The following is a 15,797-nucleotide window of genomic DNA, read 5'->3' on the forward strand; positions in this document are numbered from 1 at the left end:
AGGCGATTTGGTGCTGTAGTGAGTTGATAGTAGCAGTAGAATGTTGGGGAGCCTCTAGGATAAAAATTTTTAAGCCCTCGTCGATCACACGTAAAACATTGGGAGAGGGATCACTCGAACAAAAATCGAAAGTCCTGGCACTTTTATATTGTAAAACGACGGTGTCTGCTAACGAGGTCTAAATACTATCGATTGGAATTCTGAGGGGGGAAACTGATTAAGACTTTCAAAAGCTAGAGGCTAGCAGACTATAATCACACCTGCCGATAAAATATAGCCAAGATTTATGAATGAACTGTGATCTTCTTTGTTGACTTACCGCCCCACTTTTGCCCGTAGAAAAGGGCACGGGCACGTTAAATGGCATGGGCTAATTAATATAGTCAAGATTTATGAATGAACTGTGTTCTTCTCTGTTGACTTACCGTCACACTTTTGTCCGTAGGAAGGGGCAGCTTGAATCGCATGGCCTAATTAATAGACAATCCTTTTAAAATAATTTTATTTAAGTATTTCCGCTAAGCCCTGAATCTCTGAACAGATTCAGTTTCTAGATGAGCAAACTGTTAATTCAAGTTTTTATGAACCCTAGTTCACAAATTATGTCTTGAATATTTACTCTAATTGGCTAGTCGCAAAAATTATATTAAAAATACTTCGATTCTTTAATAGGAAAATCGTATATTCTAAAAATTGCGAATTGTGTACAAAAATAGATAACACAATAAAATGAAAATAATTGGCAATCGATATATTTTTCTCTGAGAACAGTCACCTTGACGAACAACACCTAGACACCCCTAGGTAAATAGACCGTCATTTAATTTTAACTACGTAACTCCTAAATTTGATCAAGTCTGTTTCAGTTGTACTTGTTTTAGCTTTTTCTAAGCGGTGTGCTCTTTTCCAAGTTCCACTTTCTTTTCTTCAAGGAGAGCAAGCTTTTCTTTCTGGGCCGCTCTCTTCTTTTTTGCCTTTTCCCGCATTAGCGCCAAGCTTCTTCGGCAAAGATCCTCAACGTAAGATTCGAGGAACAGCATTAAATTGCCATAGTAAGCCCACTGAAAAAAAAAAATGCCCTTAGTTTCTAATAGAAAAGGCGCTGGTTTGAGTGGGAGACAAAGAGTGTGGGAAACTGATAGTAGAGTAAAATCATGTTTGTTTCCGAGAAAAAAAAATCAGTATATGATTCGCCCATTCTTTAGTGTTTTCATGTTCTTGCATATATGCCAGTTGGAAGCAGTAGCCACAAAGAAACGGAAAACTATATTTTGAAGATAGAATTTTTATTCAATAAGGTACTAAGACCCTTTGAAAATTGTGAGATTTTGTAAGTGCCACTTGTCTTTTGCTTTTTCCATTTTTTTATCATCAATTTGTTAGGGAAAGGCTATAGAAAGGTAGGCTATATAGGTGAACGAAAAACAGGGAGGTAGATTTTCAATAACATATTTTTATTATAGATGGCATTTTAGTCCAGTTATAGGGCCTTTTCTAGTGAACAAATTAGTAATCAACAATTGCAAGAATAGATTTTTCTTATCAAAAATTGCGGATTGACAATAATTATCACGAGAAAATATATTTTTATTATTACTCTTAATAAACAGCAATATTTTCAAAATCGATTGAGCGTTGATTTACTATTTTCAATTGGAATCATGTTTACTCCTGTAATTTTCACTTTTTATACACCTTTTTATTGACCGATCAAATTCTAAAAGTTTCAATTAATGCCCTATGGAAGGGAAAGGGTTGGGTAATTAAAAAAGCACCTTCTCATGTCTTATTCCCGCCATTTACCCGTGCCCCAGCCATTTAAACATTTGCCTCTCAATTAATTCGATTATCTGTCTTTGCTTTTCTCTATCTACAATTAGCCATGTCTTGATGCAACCTATGCACCCTGCAAAATACTTGATAACTTCAATTCAAATTTTTAGTAAGAGATAAAACCAATAGTAAATATAACAACTTTTATGGCAAAGTAACTGTTTTTACTTTCCTAAAATTGCAATAACAAAAACAATTTTCCCCGATAAAAATCATCCCTGAAATTTCCAGTTTAAATCTGACCAGCAAGTTTGAAAAACAACGATGGTACAATCCCATTACATGGGTCTCTCTAAAGAAGTCCAACAAGAGATGCTACAGTCAAACGGCAGAGACGCTTCGAAAAACCCGTTTTTACAAGATGATTCAAGACACCGCTGAGAGAAATACTTTGTCTACTTTGTCTAAAATACATGGTTTTAAGATATTTAAAGTGTTGTTTTCTGGAGTTTAGATGGGGAAAAAGGTACCTAGGTTAGGTTACGTATTTAATATATGCAATGCTTTGCCCCCACCCCCCTAATGTGTAAATATATAGCCCAAATTTGTTTCTAAACTATTATGTAGTCATCCTATTTACTTTATTTCATTAGCATTAACCCAACTTGACTTTTAGAAAGGCCCATATAATGGGATTGTACCACAACGATTTCCATTGTGGGTCGTTTTCATCCATGGTCTTAATAAACACATGACTGTTGATAAACAACGTCACCAGAAAAGGCTTATATTAAACTGCCTTCCCACTTGTTGATTCATTGCGTTTTCGGCAAGAATCCAAAAGTTTTCTTTCCTATAACAATAAAGTACACTTTCAGTGCTTTCTCCTGCTGTTGTTAGGTTAAGTCATTTTGAATTTTATGGATATCATGAAGAAAATTGCCATATTGAAAAAATATTGCTATATTTAAAAAAAAACTGAGTAAAACTTAAGGCTATATGACTAATAGCCATCTTTAGCAAATTAAACTGCAAAAACTAACAACTCTATTAAGAATCTTTGATTAAATAATGCGGAATACAAAACCACACAGGGCCCTCTTAGCAATGTTTCCACTTCTACTTATTTTGGCAGTAGAATACTTATTTTTGGACTTTTCTACTTCCAAATATTAAATCTACTTATATACTTACTTTCTTCTTATTTTTGGGGGCTTAAGTTTACATGCCAGCTAATTGTTTTGGTTTTGATTCTGTTGAATTATAATGCTATGTTTCATAGAATGGAAGGGTGCAATTATTTTTAGCAGTGGCATCTGTCAGGAGTGGAATCTTCTCATATCTCAAAGGTAGCCTATTACAATTTCCAAGGGACTGACCAGGACGCAATTTTGTTTATTTTGACTTAATGTCGCCTTAATTAGGCCGTTCTAGTTAAAACTGCTAGAGTTAGTGACGTATTATTCGCTAGTTTAGTAACTACTGTCAGTAGTTGAAGAGTCATTGAGATAGTGAAACATGGAACCCCAGGGACCTTCTGCTTCCTCTCATATCGAGAGAATGGTAAATATGTTCTTTTTTTATATTTTATACAAATGAATAACTTCAAAATAAGATATAATGTGCCACATCATCCCGTGGCCATCGGTATCCTATTTTAAGATGTTTTTTTTTTCTGTAGTCAATTTAACAGAAAGTTTTTTCGCTCGTTCAAAACTTATAAAAGCAAGTCCAGACAAGCCAGTAGATGGAATAGTGGAAAGTGAAAGCGGGAAAATGGGCTGTAGCTACCAGCTTTTCCACTTCCATTTTTTCCCTTTGGCAATTGCATTTTCTGGGGGTTCAGAGGTCTCAGCTATAACTTCCATTGTCTGTTTTTGTCTATTTCTGTCCGTCTCTGTCATAACATTCCTCACCCGTCCCCACTTTGACTTTTCCGCCTTCATGGTTGCAGCAGTAGCTGCAGCCTAGTGAAGAGCGAACCACAGCCTACAGTAACCAAAAGTTAAAAAACGTGTTTAAAAAAACTGCTTAGTAAAAAATGATTGTTATCTGACACTGATTTAGGAATGAAAACTATTATTGCGGTTCGTGTTAAAAGTAAAAATTTATTACGAAAAGAAATTTATGGTGATTTTGAAAAAAGAGCACGAAATCCCTCAAAAATGGTGTCAGATCAAACCAAAAGATATACCATTGGAATCAGCAAGTTGGACAACCTTATACAGAGATATTACAGTCCCCCACCTTGAACAACAAGGAAAATCACTATCTTGCATGGGTAGGACTGATCTGTCTCCTGTTTTTTTCTTTATACAAGGGCTAGTGGATTACCAGAACATCATAGAGAGATTCTGAATGACTCATTCAAAAGCTATTTCTCCTATCTACGTGCTTTTTAGAAATCCCACCATGTGCAAGTGCCCTATGGCTCTAAAAACGACATTTTTTGTGCCATTTCTCAAGGGTTAAGGCTACCAGAACATCGTAGACATACTTTTAATAGCTCATATAAAACATATCGCTCATATCTATGCTATTCCTATAAATTCCACATTCTAAAAGCTCCAAATTCCACTAAAAATGACATTTTTGTTCCCACGTCTCGAGTGGAAAATCTGGGGCTGGTGGGCTACCAGAACTCTAAGAGTGACTTTTAATGGCTCATTTGGAAGTTCTTGCTAATATCTATATGATTCTTAATTCTACCATCCATAAGTGCGATTTAGCATTAAAACCAACACTTTTGGTATCACTTTACAAGTAGAAAAGCGTGTAAGTATAGAACAATTTCATTGTAATAACTATGTTCCAAAACCTTTGACTGGAGGTTTTCGAGAACAACTCCTGTACGTTCGTTCTCCAAGCCCCCTTAATAAGCTAAACAATTATGGCTCTTCAATCACTAATACATTCAATTAGATTATTAGAGCCGTGTTTCTGTTAGTAGAGCGTTAGACTTCAAATCAGAGTGTCTTTCGTTCAATTCCTGTTTCGATATTTTTTTTTTTTTCAATCACGGTTTTGTCCCATTTATGTGACTATTTTTCAGATAATTCACTATTTTTGCAAAAGAGATGCACGTACACTTATTTTTTAAACTTGTCAAGCCTTTTAATTCAAAATGTAATAGAGGTAATCCAGCTCATGGTTTGCAACTACATTCTTGGTAGATCACTCGATCTATACCCCAACCAGTGGTTTGATTTCGTCAAAATCCTGGAGGGGGGCTGCAAAGTTGGAGTCAACCTTCCCAAATCAAGTAAAAATGACAGAGAAAACTGAAAAATGAACTATACAGTAATAAAAAAGGTAAAGATGTACTAAAGAAAACTGACCCGTTTCTGTGGATGTTTAAATTATGTAAAATTTATCTTAGTTTTGACAATATTTTTGGAGAAAGTATATTTCAGCTGGGAGGAGAGGGGATGGCACACAGTAATTGCTGCAAGAAAGACTAAAGCTGCTCTCAGAGTAAGACAGCCTTGTGGAAGCATGCCACAACTTCAGCGTACCTTACTAGTAAGAAAGCCTGGATCTAAGCACGAAATAGGTTATCTATAAGGTCTCACTTCTAGGACAAATCAGTTGAAAATCGTTTGTTGGAGATTAAAAGTAAAATTGTCTGCTTTTTAGTATTTGCCTTACACCCTATACAACAACCTCACAAAGCTAAAAGGTCATTACCAGGGTTAGACCTACTGAGTAGGCTTGCACTGGGCAAGCAGAAAGGGACAAAAGTGATGCGTCAGGTACTTGAGCCACACTTCAGTAAAGAACTAGTTGGTATGTTGAAACAGTACTGCTTTTCTATAATCGTGGATGAAACCACTCAAGTGTTTGCTGATAGACAGCTGACGATTTGCGTCGCTTTTGCTTATTGTGGTTTAGAGACGAAAGTTGATATGCTTGATAAACTCTCTTGCCCAGATTGTACTGCAGACGGGGCATTTGACAAGTCAAGCCAATGTTTGCCAGCGGGAGTGCCAAGAATTGGCACTCCCGGGAGTGCCAAGAATTGGCTTTAGTTTGCCCCCAGATGACATAGACTGTGAAAGTGTTGACCCAGTTTTGTTCTGGAATGTATCGCAAGTGTAAAAATGCCTAATGGACGTAAGAAGTTTGAAAACGTGTTGAAAGTAGTCGAATTTCTCTTCAGTTTGCAACTTTCAAATGTTGCAGTAGAACGACTGTTTAGTTTCTTAAAATCGATCAAGGCTGAAAAGCACAATCGGCTAGCCAGTGTAACCCTTTACACCACTCTTCAAACAAAGTGCCGACTAAAACGAATAGGTGGCCAGCCATATGGTCGTTGACGATTCGCTTAAAAGTGTTAGAAGCGGGTCAAATCTAACGTGACATTTTCAGAATATTAAAGAAGATATTTCCTCTTAAGATTTGAAATTTGAAACAGTTTTTTGAAGTAAATTCCGCCTTTATAGTGGAAAGCGTTTGAACTTTTTTGGTCTGATCACATTTGGTTAAGCTAGCCAGTATTTTATCTGATATAGTCCCTTTTTAATTTTGTGCTGGTTACAATTAAAGTCATTTATCAGAGAAAACCCGGTACAATCCCTTTATATGGGCCTCTCTAAAGAAGTCCAACAAGAGATGCTACAGTCAAACGGGAGAGACGCAATGAAAAACCCGCTTTTAAGAGATGATTCAATACACCGCTGTAGAGAAATACATTGTATAGCGTGGTTTTAAGATATTTAAAGTGTTGTTTTTTGGGGTGTTTTTTTTGGAGGGGGGGGGGGAAGGTACCTAGGTCAGGTTACGTATTTAATATATGCTATCCTTTGCCCCCCACTCCCCCTAATGTGCAAATACATAGCCCAAATTTGTTTCTAAACTATTATATAGTCATCCTATTATATTTTATTTCATTAGCATTAACCAAACTTGACTTTTTAGAAAGTCCCATATAAAGGGATTGTACCGAAAATCCTTATGTGAGCCTCGGGAAATCTAATTTCTAATCCAAATCCGTCAAATAATTTATGTGTAAACTACTTATTTTCTACTTATATTTGAAACCGTTTCTACTGCCAATCTACTTATTTTTTGGGCTCATCTACTTCTTTCTGGACCATGCCGAGTGGAAATACTGCCTCTTTGGTCAATACATACTGAAATAACACAAAATCGTGAGATTCTTTTTTTTTTCAAAACTTCGAAGCTGCTTGGAGCAGTACCATATTTTTGTCATTGTTGTCACGCTAAGCCGTGAAAATAAATAACCAAAATTAGTTAAATCTGAAAACATTTTAAACCGTGATAATTCAATCCTTAACAGCATCTTCTAACGAAAATTACATTTTCTTCGGCTGTTTGGCTCCTTCTGTTTTAGCTCATCTTATTTTTTGCTTACTTTTCCATTTCCACGTTTCCGTTTTTATTCATTTGGCACCGGCTAGTATCAAAATTCCATTATTGGATAAAGAATTGGATATTCTCAATTCTTTCTAATTCATTAAATATAGCTGATTGTAAAAGTTTCCACTTAACCAATTAGGCCAAATAAACCAATTAATTAACCATTAATTAACCAATAATCAACCACCAAACCAATTAGGCAATCAAATTTCCTTTTGACGGTTCTTGGTACTTCAAAATAAAGAAATCCAAAGCTATCCAAAATAAGAAATCCAAAGAAATCCAAAGCTTGGTTTTACCTGAAGCTTGTGATACCAGTATCCACCAGACCAGGTCTCCAAACCAAATGTGTGAATATGTTCCTTGACAAAAGTTTGCGGAGTTGGTATAGAAAGGGAGTGGCGGCGAATTCGGCTCATATTAGTGGCAACAAATCCAGGTGTCACACATTGGACTACGACACCGCATGGCTTATATTCCAAGGCTAAATCCTGGCTAAACTTGAGCACAAACGCCTAAAAAGAAGTGTATTTTTTATTAAAAAAATCTATTTTAAAAGTGCATTCTATTATTTTTAGATTTTACACCACTGCTATCAGGGCCGTGATGTCAAAATCATTACTAATTTATAGCTAAGGTGTCAGAATCAGATGTGTAATAAATTAAGATTGAAGATTTAGAATCGATAGATATCCACGAATTCCAATTAATAAATAAGCTAGTAATTGGAGTCCCAGAACTTAGTAATAAAACAAAACAGAGTGTTTCAAACCAGAGAAAAGGGCCTAAAATTATGTAAAAGGCCCCAAATTATGTAGCCCGTTTCGAATAGATTTGTCATAGATACATGTCAACAAAAAATATAAATACTATAACACTTCAAACACAACATGTCATCATGTATTCTAAAATCATTATCTCATTTTAGATTTTGGTACATATAGTAGCAGAGGAAGACAAGAAAATTTTGTAGTCGATCACACACAAGGTTGCCGCTCGATGAAAAAAAAACACTTGATTTTAGTAATTTCTTGGTTGATTTAGTGATCTTCTTCAACAATCAAGTGATTTATTTGCTGATTTTTTTTCTAGACAGTATAAAAATCACTAGAATTAGCGATATATCACAAGGGGTAGTAACCCTGATCACGCAGACCAGTGGGACATCAGTTGGCCGTGTCGCTTGGAACAGCTTAATTTATTCTTTTAAACTTGGGAATGATGCGAGTATTCATACCAAGCGTCAATTTAAGGCTGTAATGCTCGAGAACTGGCTGGCTGTAGTAGATCCCAAACAATGTTGTCTGAGCGCAACCCGTTTCTTCTCTAAAGGTCACATACCCAGGAAGTGGAATTAATTTACATTCATGCTTGATTGTATTGCACTACGATAGAATGTGGCCAACTTAAATTACACATTTACCTGATTAGGGGATTTGGGTGAGGGGTGTTATTGTTATTTGCTTTTCATAAAGGATATCTTGATTTTCGCTCGGATTTTCGTTGCTGGGGCAACGTGAAATAAGTGGTAACGTTTGATTTTAAGTTTTAATTGATTTTATTTTTTCCGAATATTTCAGCATGAAATATTCACCCAATAAAAAAGACAGTATAAAAATCACTAGAATTAGCGATATATCACAAGGGGTAGTAACCCTGATCACGCAGACCAGTGGGACATCAGTTGGCCGTGTCGCTTGGAACAGCTTAATTTATTCTTTTAAACTTGGGAATGATGCGAGTATTCATAACAAGCGTCAATTTAAGGCTGTAATGCTCGAGAACTGGCTGGCTGTAGTAGATCCCAAACAATGTTGTCTGAGCGCAACCCGTTTCTTCTCTAAAGGTCACATACCCAGGAAGTGGAATTAATTTACACTCATGCTTGATTGTATTGCACTACGATAGAATGTGGCCAACTTAAATTACACATTTACCTGATTAGGGGATTTGGGTGAGGGGCAGGGTTGAATCTCCAGCATTTTTACTGGGGGGGGGAGGGGGCAAGAGAGGTCAATATCCGGATCAAAGGTCCAGTCAAAGGGCATGGAATGTATAATACATTTTTTCTTCACATTATTGGGGGGGGGGCAACTGCCCCCTCTTGCCACCCCCAAACGACGCCCCTGGTGAGGGGTAATTGAAAGCCAAAGTAAGACACATAAATACTATGAAAAGAAGCAAATGAAACATACACTGCGACCCTAAGTGTGAAATATACCTTAAGCAGAAAGAGACCCTATTTCTTTGGGGGGAAAGACAAGAAGCCCCTCCCATGTCTCTGTATGCCTGCCCTGAATATAATCCAGATTTCAGTAATGAGTATTTTAATAAACCCATTAATTACACCTTTGGAAATCAGTAATAATTTTTCAGATTATTTTCAGATCATTTTTTTCAGATAATTTCAGATATTTTCAGATAATTTCAGATAATTTCAGATTATTTTCAGATAATTTCAGATAATTTCAGATTATTTTCAGATAATTTCAGATTTCAGATTTTCAGATGATTTTAAATGTGGTAGGCCTACTGAATTTCCATTTAATTACTGGGAGTAAGGACTATAGTTGTAAGGAATTGAGGCTTTAAACCTGGGGTGGTGGATTTTTCAGCCGAAAAACTGAATAAATTTTTGAATAAAATTGATAGCTTAACTTGGTTCACTTGATTTTTTTTTTCTTTGGATCTAATAATGGGTGTTGAAGATTTTTTATTTTGAATGAATAGGTCACAACTTGCATCTGAACTTGCAACAAGTCAGATGAAAGGTAGAACTCGATGCACTCCTTTATCACAAGAAACAACAACAAAAATTTACGCTTCTCAAAAAAAGGAAGAAGATTAAAAAAGCAGAAAAATGGGAGTAACTCGGGAAAAAAGCAACTGGAGTTAGGGAAGATAATCACCAAATAATTTACAAAATATTAGAAAACCCGCAACTGTATCCTGAAAGACCCGTATCCATTTGATTATTTTTTAAACATGAGAAGAGACAGTGATTACGAATTCAAACTTACTAATTCGAATAACTCGTGTTTATTAACAATAAAGGGAAGTTGAATCTTTATACTTATTCTCGATCACTCTATCTTAACAAACGAGAAAATGGACTTGTTCCTAGCTCTTGATAAATGGTAATATTGATTTTCAATCAAAAGTTTCAGTCCGTTCAAAAAGTAAAAATACTCTCTTAACTTTTTATAAAGTCAAGGCAAAATCGCAGTTATTTTTATATATAACTTATATTTTAATACTTTGTTATATTTTTTATATATGTATATAATTTAAATATTTTTTTATATATAATAGTTATTTTTTAGATTTTTATAGTTCTTAACTATTCAGTCATGATTGGTGCCGAAAGAAATCAAATTTCACCCTAACAGCAAGATTTTACGTCTCCTTCATGAGAGAAGAATATCTTTATGATAGCGTTACCTCTGTCAATTTGCCTCTGTCTCGGTTCAGAATTCAAAAATTCGCCTCAACAAAAAGAAACTGTTCAAAGCGCATCAAAAATTAGTTTAAATGCATTTTTGTCACTTTTGGGGGGGGGGTGTTAAAACATGGCCCCTGAATACGACATTGATACTTACCTATCTTTATTGTGCTTGAAGAGACGCAACTCTTGATTTTATAACTCCCAAAGATAAATGGGTCTAGATTAGAAAACAAAGGTTTCGCCTTTTAGCTTTGGGGAAGAACTACTCTTTTTTTCAATTAGTTTTAAATACATTTGTGGCCTTTTAAAAATTTAGAAAGCAAGGTTATTAATTAATGATAAAGTAAAAATGATGCACATAGTTGGTTTAATTAAATAATTTTCTAAGAGCTAGTTCCCAATTAAAAAACAGATTATTAAAATAGAATGAGTCAGTGAAAAATCTGACTTAGACTTGAAGTAAACACTTTCTATTAAAATGTTATAATATTTAATTTAATTACAAAACAGACAAAAGCAAAATGAGTGTAAAGAAAATCATCACTTGACAGGAACTTTGCATTTCTTCAAGCAAATATTTACAGAAGCAGTACAAGAAAGCTTCAAGTCCATTTGTTAATTTCACTGCCCTAAGCAAAGAAACTGAGCAATAAATGAACTAATATTTACAGCATTATTACAACAAAAGACATTGATGAGTTATTGGTGGGGCGACTTGCAGAGAGAACTTCATTGCAGAGAGACTTAACAGAAGAATGATATTCTACGTTTATAACGTTTAGAACGTTTATAAACGTTCGCGTAGCGTTTTACGCGTTGTGCTCTTTGATAGAACTGGTGGTGTCATTAATTTTTGATCTCTTGAATAAAGCTTTTTGTCTAATAGTTGCCAGTTGTCTTCTACAGAAGGTCTCGACGTATTGCTCAAAAAAATGCATGAGGGTTCTGTAGTAGATCAGCTAAAAATAAAAATAAAATTTCTAATAAGTAACAAATAATAACTCTGTAATATAAGAAAAACTAAAAAATAGTATCAAATTTAACAAATAAAAAGTAACAGAATAACAAACAGCTAATACAGTAGATGAATAGATTTAAAATAAATTAATATATTTCTCTGCAGATGATAATTAATAAGTCAGAGTTTTTTTTTCAAGGCCTGGGCTAATTCGGGAAAATCTGGGTATGTATACTGATGTTATACTAATAAAATTCCCTGTGTGCTAGTAAGCTCAACTAGTTTACAAATTTTTGTGACTTCAGGTCAAATAAATAATAAAAGTATATAATTGAGGTAAAATAACTAGTAATATAATAATGATAATGTCAATAAAATAGATATAATAACAATGAAATAGCGAGGAGCTAGGACAATAAATTAATAAAACGAAAATAAATTGATAAAAAGATATTGAAATAAAAACTAATCTTCTACGAACTGCTTCAAAAAACTGTTCCTAAGACCCCATAAGAGTTAGTTGATCAGCTAGAACATAAATATAAAATAACTAATAAAGAATTACTAAATAACATAATGATAATAATAAGTCTTAATTATAACAAATAAACTGACAAATACCAACTAAAAGTGAAAATAATAGTGGCTAAAGACAACTAAATAATATAAGAAGAATAATGTGATAAAAATAATAATCAAAACAATCATAAAAAAAAACAAAATAAGAAACAATGGCCATCTAAAAATATTACATATGGCTCTAGGTAAAGCATTAAAAAAAAAAAAAGTTTTTTAAACTGAAAGTAAGGAGCGACATTAAAACTTAAAACGCAGTACCACAACAGAAATTATTCCGTATATGAAAGGGGCTGTCCCCTCCTCAACGTCTCGCTCTTTACGCTAAAGTTTTTTATTGTTTAACAAAAATGGAGTTGTGAGAAAGTCAAACTTTAGCGTAAAGAGCGAGGCGTTGAGGAGGGGACAGCCCCTTTCATATACGGAATAATTTCTGTTCGTTTTAAGTTTTAATGTCGCTCCTTACTTTCAGTTTAAAAAACTTGTTTTTTTTTATTTAATTTCTGATCGTTTTTTAGTTAATACAGCTTTTATTTTGGCTCACCGTCTTTGAATAAGTAAACAAAGTTTGCATAAAAATTTCACTTTTCTTTTGCTAAATGGCTGTCTCTAAATTTGGTTCTGACGTAATTTACAAATTAACTTACGTAACGAACTTCTATATTCGTATATTTTTCTTCTGGCAAAAAATACAAAGTTGCAGATTTTTGCAGATATGAGCTTGAAACCTATGTAACAGGGTTTTTTGATAAGCTGAATCTGATGGTGTGATTTTCATTAAAATTCTTTCACTTGTAGGGGATGTTTCCCCCCTCTTTAAAAATTGAGTAAATTTTCTCAGGCTCGTAGCCTTTGATGAGTAATACTAAACTTAATAAAATTTTTATATTTAGAATCAGCATTATAAGCCCATTCTTTTGATACATTTATTGACATGAAAATTCCGTTTTTAAAAGTTTCGATTATTATTGAGCCGTATCACTTGTTTTTTTATTGTTTTTTTATTACGTATATGTTATTACGTATATGAGGGGGTTCTCCCCTTAGTCAATACTACGCTCTTTACGATAATAGCTCAATTTTTGTTTAATTCACAAACCCCTGAATCACAAAGGCCGTTTAATTAGAATAGATAGCTCTTTTGAAAGCACTAAAAAAAAGAAAACTGTAGCGTAAAGAGTGAGGTATTGACTTGAGGGTGACCCCCCTCATATACGTAATAATTTCTGTTCGTTTTAAGTTCTAATGTTGATTATTACTTTCAGTTGAAAAAACTTGTTTTTTTTTTATTTAATTTCTGATCGTTTTTTAAATAATGCTTGGAAATCAGGCGCCCCCTTCATAGAAACAAAAAAACAAATAAACACGCATCCGTGATCTTTCTTCTGGCAAAAAACGGAAAATTCCACATTTTTGTAGATAGGAGCTTGAAACCTCTACAATAGGGTTCTCTGATACGCTGAATATGATGGTGTGATTTTCATTAAGATTCTATAGCTTTTAGGGGGTCTTTCTCCCTTTTTTCAAAAATCAGGCAAATTTTCTCAGGCGCGTAACTTTTGATCGGTAAGATTAAGCTTGATGAAACTTATATATTTGAAATCATAATTAAAATCTGATTCTTTTGATGTATCTATTGGCATCTAAATTCCGTTTTTTAGAGTTTCGGTTACCATTGAGCCGGGTCGCTCCTTACCTACAGTTCGTTACCACGAACTGTTTGATAAAGGCTCTGTAACAGAACAGCTGAGAAATCAAAATTTAATATCTGATAAAATAATTAACTGTAACTAGATATTACAAGGATCTACGGTAGATTTAATCCCGGAGGATAATATCTCTTATGCCTTCTGAAAGGAGAAGACGACCGGATACCATATGGAAAGCTGATCTGTCAACGTGTAAAGGAGTTTACCCCAAGGCCACCCAAAGAAACGTACAAGAAATAAGTCAAATGGATTTTGAACTGACATAACAATCATTTATGGGGACCTATTCGGGTGATATCTTAGGTTATCACCAATTTTAGTCTTGCCAAACCATCAAGGTCTTGAGTTCTCGTAGGACCACGTTTGAACCATCATAGGATCCAATTGAAGCTCAGGCCAGGATCCATACTTTTGACGCTCAGACGAGTAATTGAGAAATATTAAAATTATCTGACCACTTTATTTCAAAGTTTTACAGATTATTAAAAGCCGGATCTCCTGTCAAAACACCCGACAAAAAAAGTGTGGTACTAAATAAATTTTCCCCTAATTGTGATAATGATGAGAATACCTTCTTTTCTTTTAGTCCTGAACTATTTTTTATTCCAATACTTAAAGCTGTAGCTAAACATACAAGATCTAAGACCATTTGTCCATCAATAGTAAGTATAGAGTATCCCAGAACAGTAAATACCATATATGTTTCTTGACACAAAACACACTTTAGAAAGGATGCCTGCCACAGATTATCACAAAACTTTTTCTTTTAGAAGAAGTTTAACCATTTTATTAACTGGCCCCATATTTTACCAGTAAGGACTCATTTTATTGCCACTTTCAATTGATTTCTTTTTTTGAGGCTACAACTCGTTACATTTCATCAAGGTTATGTTAAATATCGATTAATTTCTTTTTGACATTTTCATAAGTTAGAGCTGCTCAAAAGCATAATTGGCACTACCTGTTTTTTAATATTTTTACAGATGTTTTGCTCCTGATTTTTGGACTTGTAGTTCTACAACATTCATTCTTCCAATATTTCAATTCATTCTATCAATTCATTTTTCCAACGAGCCAAATAGGAAGTTTCTTTTCAAATTCGTTGATCTTTTCAAAATTTGTAAAAATATTAGAAGATTTTAAGTCAAAGGAAAATTCAATCTTCGAAATTATTAATTTATTTTGGCCACTTTTGCAACTTTAGGTCCCATGCGATTCCCAATATAAATTTCGCTTGCAGTTATCTATTAGCATTCACAAGCCAATTTGAAACTGTAATTCTTAGAAAAAATAAAAATATACATTATAATCTTTCTTTTGTTTTGCATTCATTCTAAAAAGAATAGATTAGTCCTTAATATTCTCAAATAAAATTTACAAATATGTATTGTTTTTTTTGTTCTTTTTACTCCATCTTCTTTATTTTAGTTTTACTTTAGGTTGGGTTTTCACTCAAAATAGCAACGCAATGTTTAACAATGGGAACACTTTACTCATTTAATGCAGGAATTTCAAAGTAACAGATTGTTTGAGTAAATAAAATGAAGAGAGAAAGAAAAGAGAGAAAGAGAGAATGAAAAGAGAAGAGAGAAAATTAGACCCGGCCAGCACTTCAACCCCAAATCTTATAAATTGGCAATTTTCCCAGTTTCCTACGATTTTTCTATAGTTCACTTGTTTCTGCTGCCTAACGACTTCACTCTCCCCATGCCCTTCCCTTAAGAAAAACGTAGAAGAATGCCACATACGTGGCTAATTTATTATATTTCTTTTTTTAGATATCTATTATCTAATAATAAGAGAAAAAAAAGACTACAACCACACTGTTTACGCACAAATTTCAGGCTGATGTAAGTTTTCTGTAAATGTAAAAATCTAGCAAAAGGACTAAGTAAAACCAAGCTTTTATATCCCAACTTTATCATCTTTTCCACAATACCCTACGATTTTCACATAA

The 15,797-nt window shown here is 34.0% G+C and overlaps 1 protein-coding gene across 1 annotated transcript in view; it reads right to left on the minus strand.

Annotated features, from left to right (window-relative positions):
* Positions 1–667: 667 nt before the first annotated feature.
* The window catches only part of LOC148938722 (very-long-chain 3-oxoacyl-CoA reductase-B-like), a 56,206-nt gene continuing 41,076 nt past the window's right edge, over positions 668–15,797 (minus strand). The window contains exons 4-5 of the mRNA XM_089107589.1: positions 7,452–7,667; positions 668–1,061 (exon numbers count right to left, since the gene is read on the minus strand). Of these exons, the coding sequence (XP_088963715.1) occupies positions 888–1,061; positions 7,452–7,667 (390 nt within the window). The 3' untranslated portion in view covers positions 668–887. The remainder of the gene's footprint in view (positions 1,062–7,451; positions 7,668–15,797) is intronic.

This window comes from Artemia sp. Qi Xiang Cuo, unplaced genomic scaffold, assembly GCF_049724085.1.
Source record: "Artemia sp. Qi Xiang Cuo unplaced genomic scaffold, ASM4972408v1 HiC_scaffold_3007, whole genome shotgun sequence".
In the NCBI taxonomy this organism is placed as follows: Eukaryota; Metazoa; Arthropoda; class Branchiopoda; order Anostraca; family Artemiidae; genus Artemia; species Artemia sp. Qi Xiang Cuo.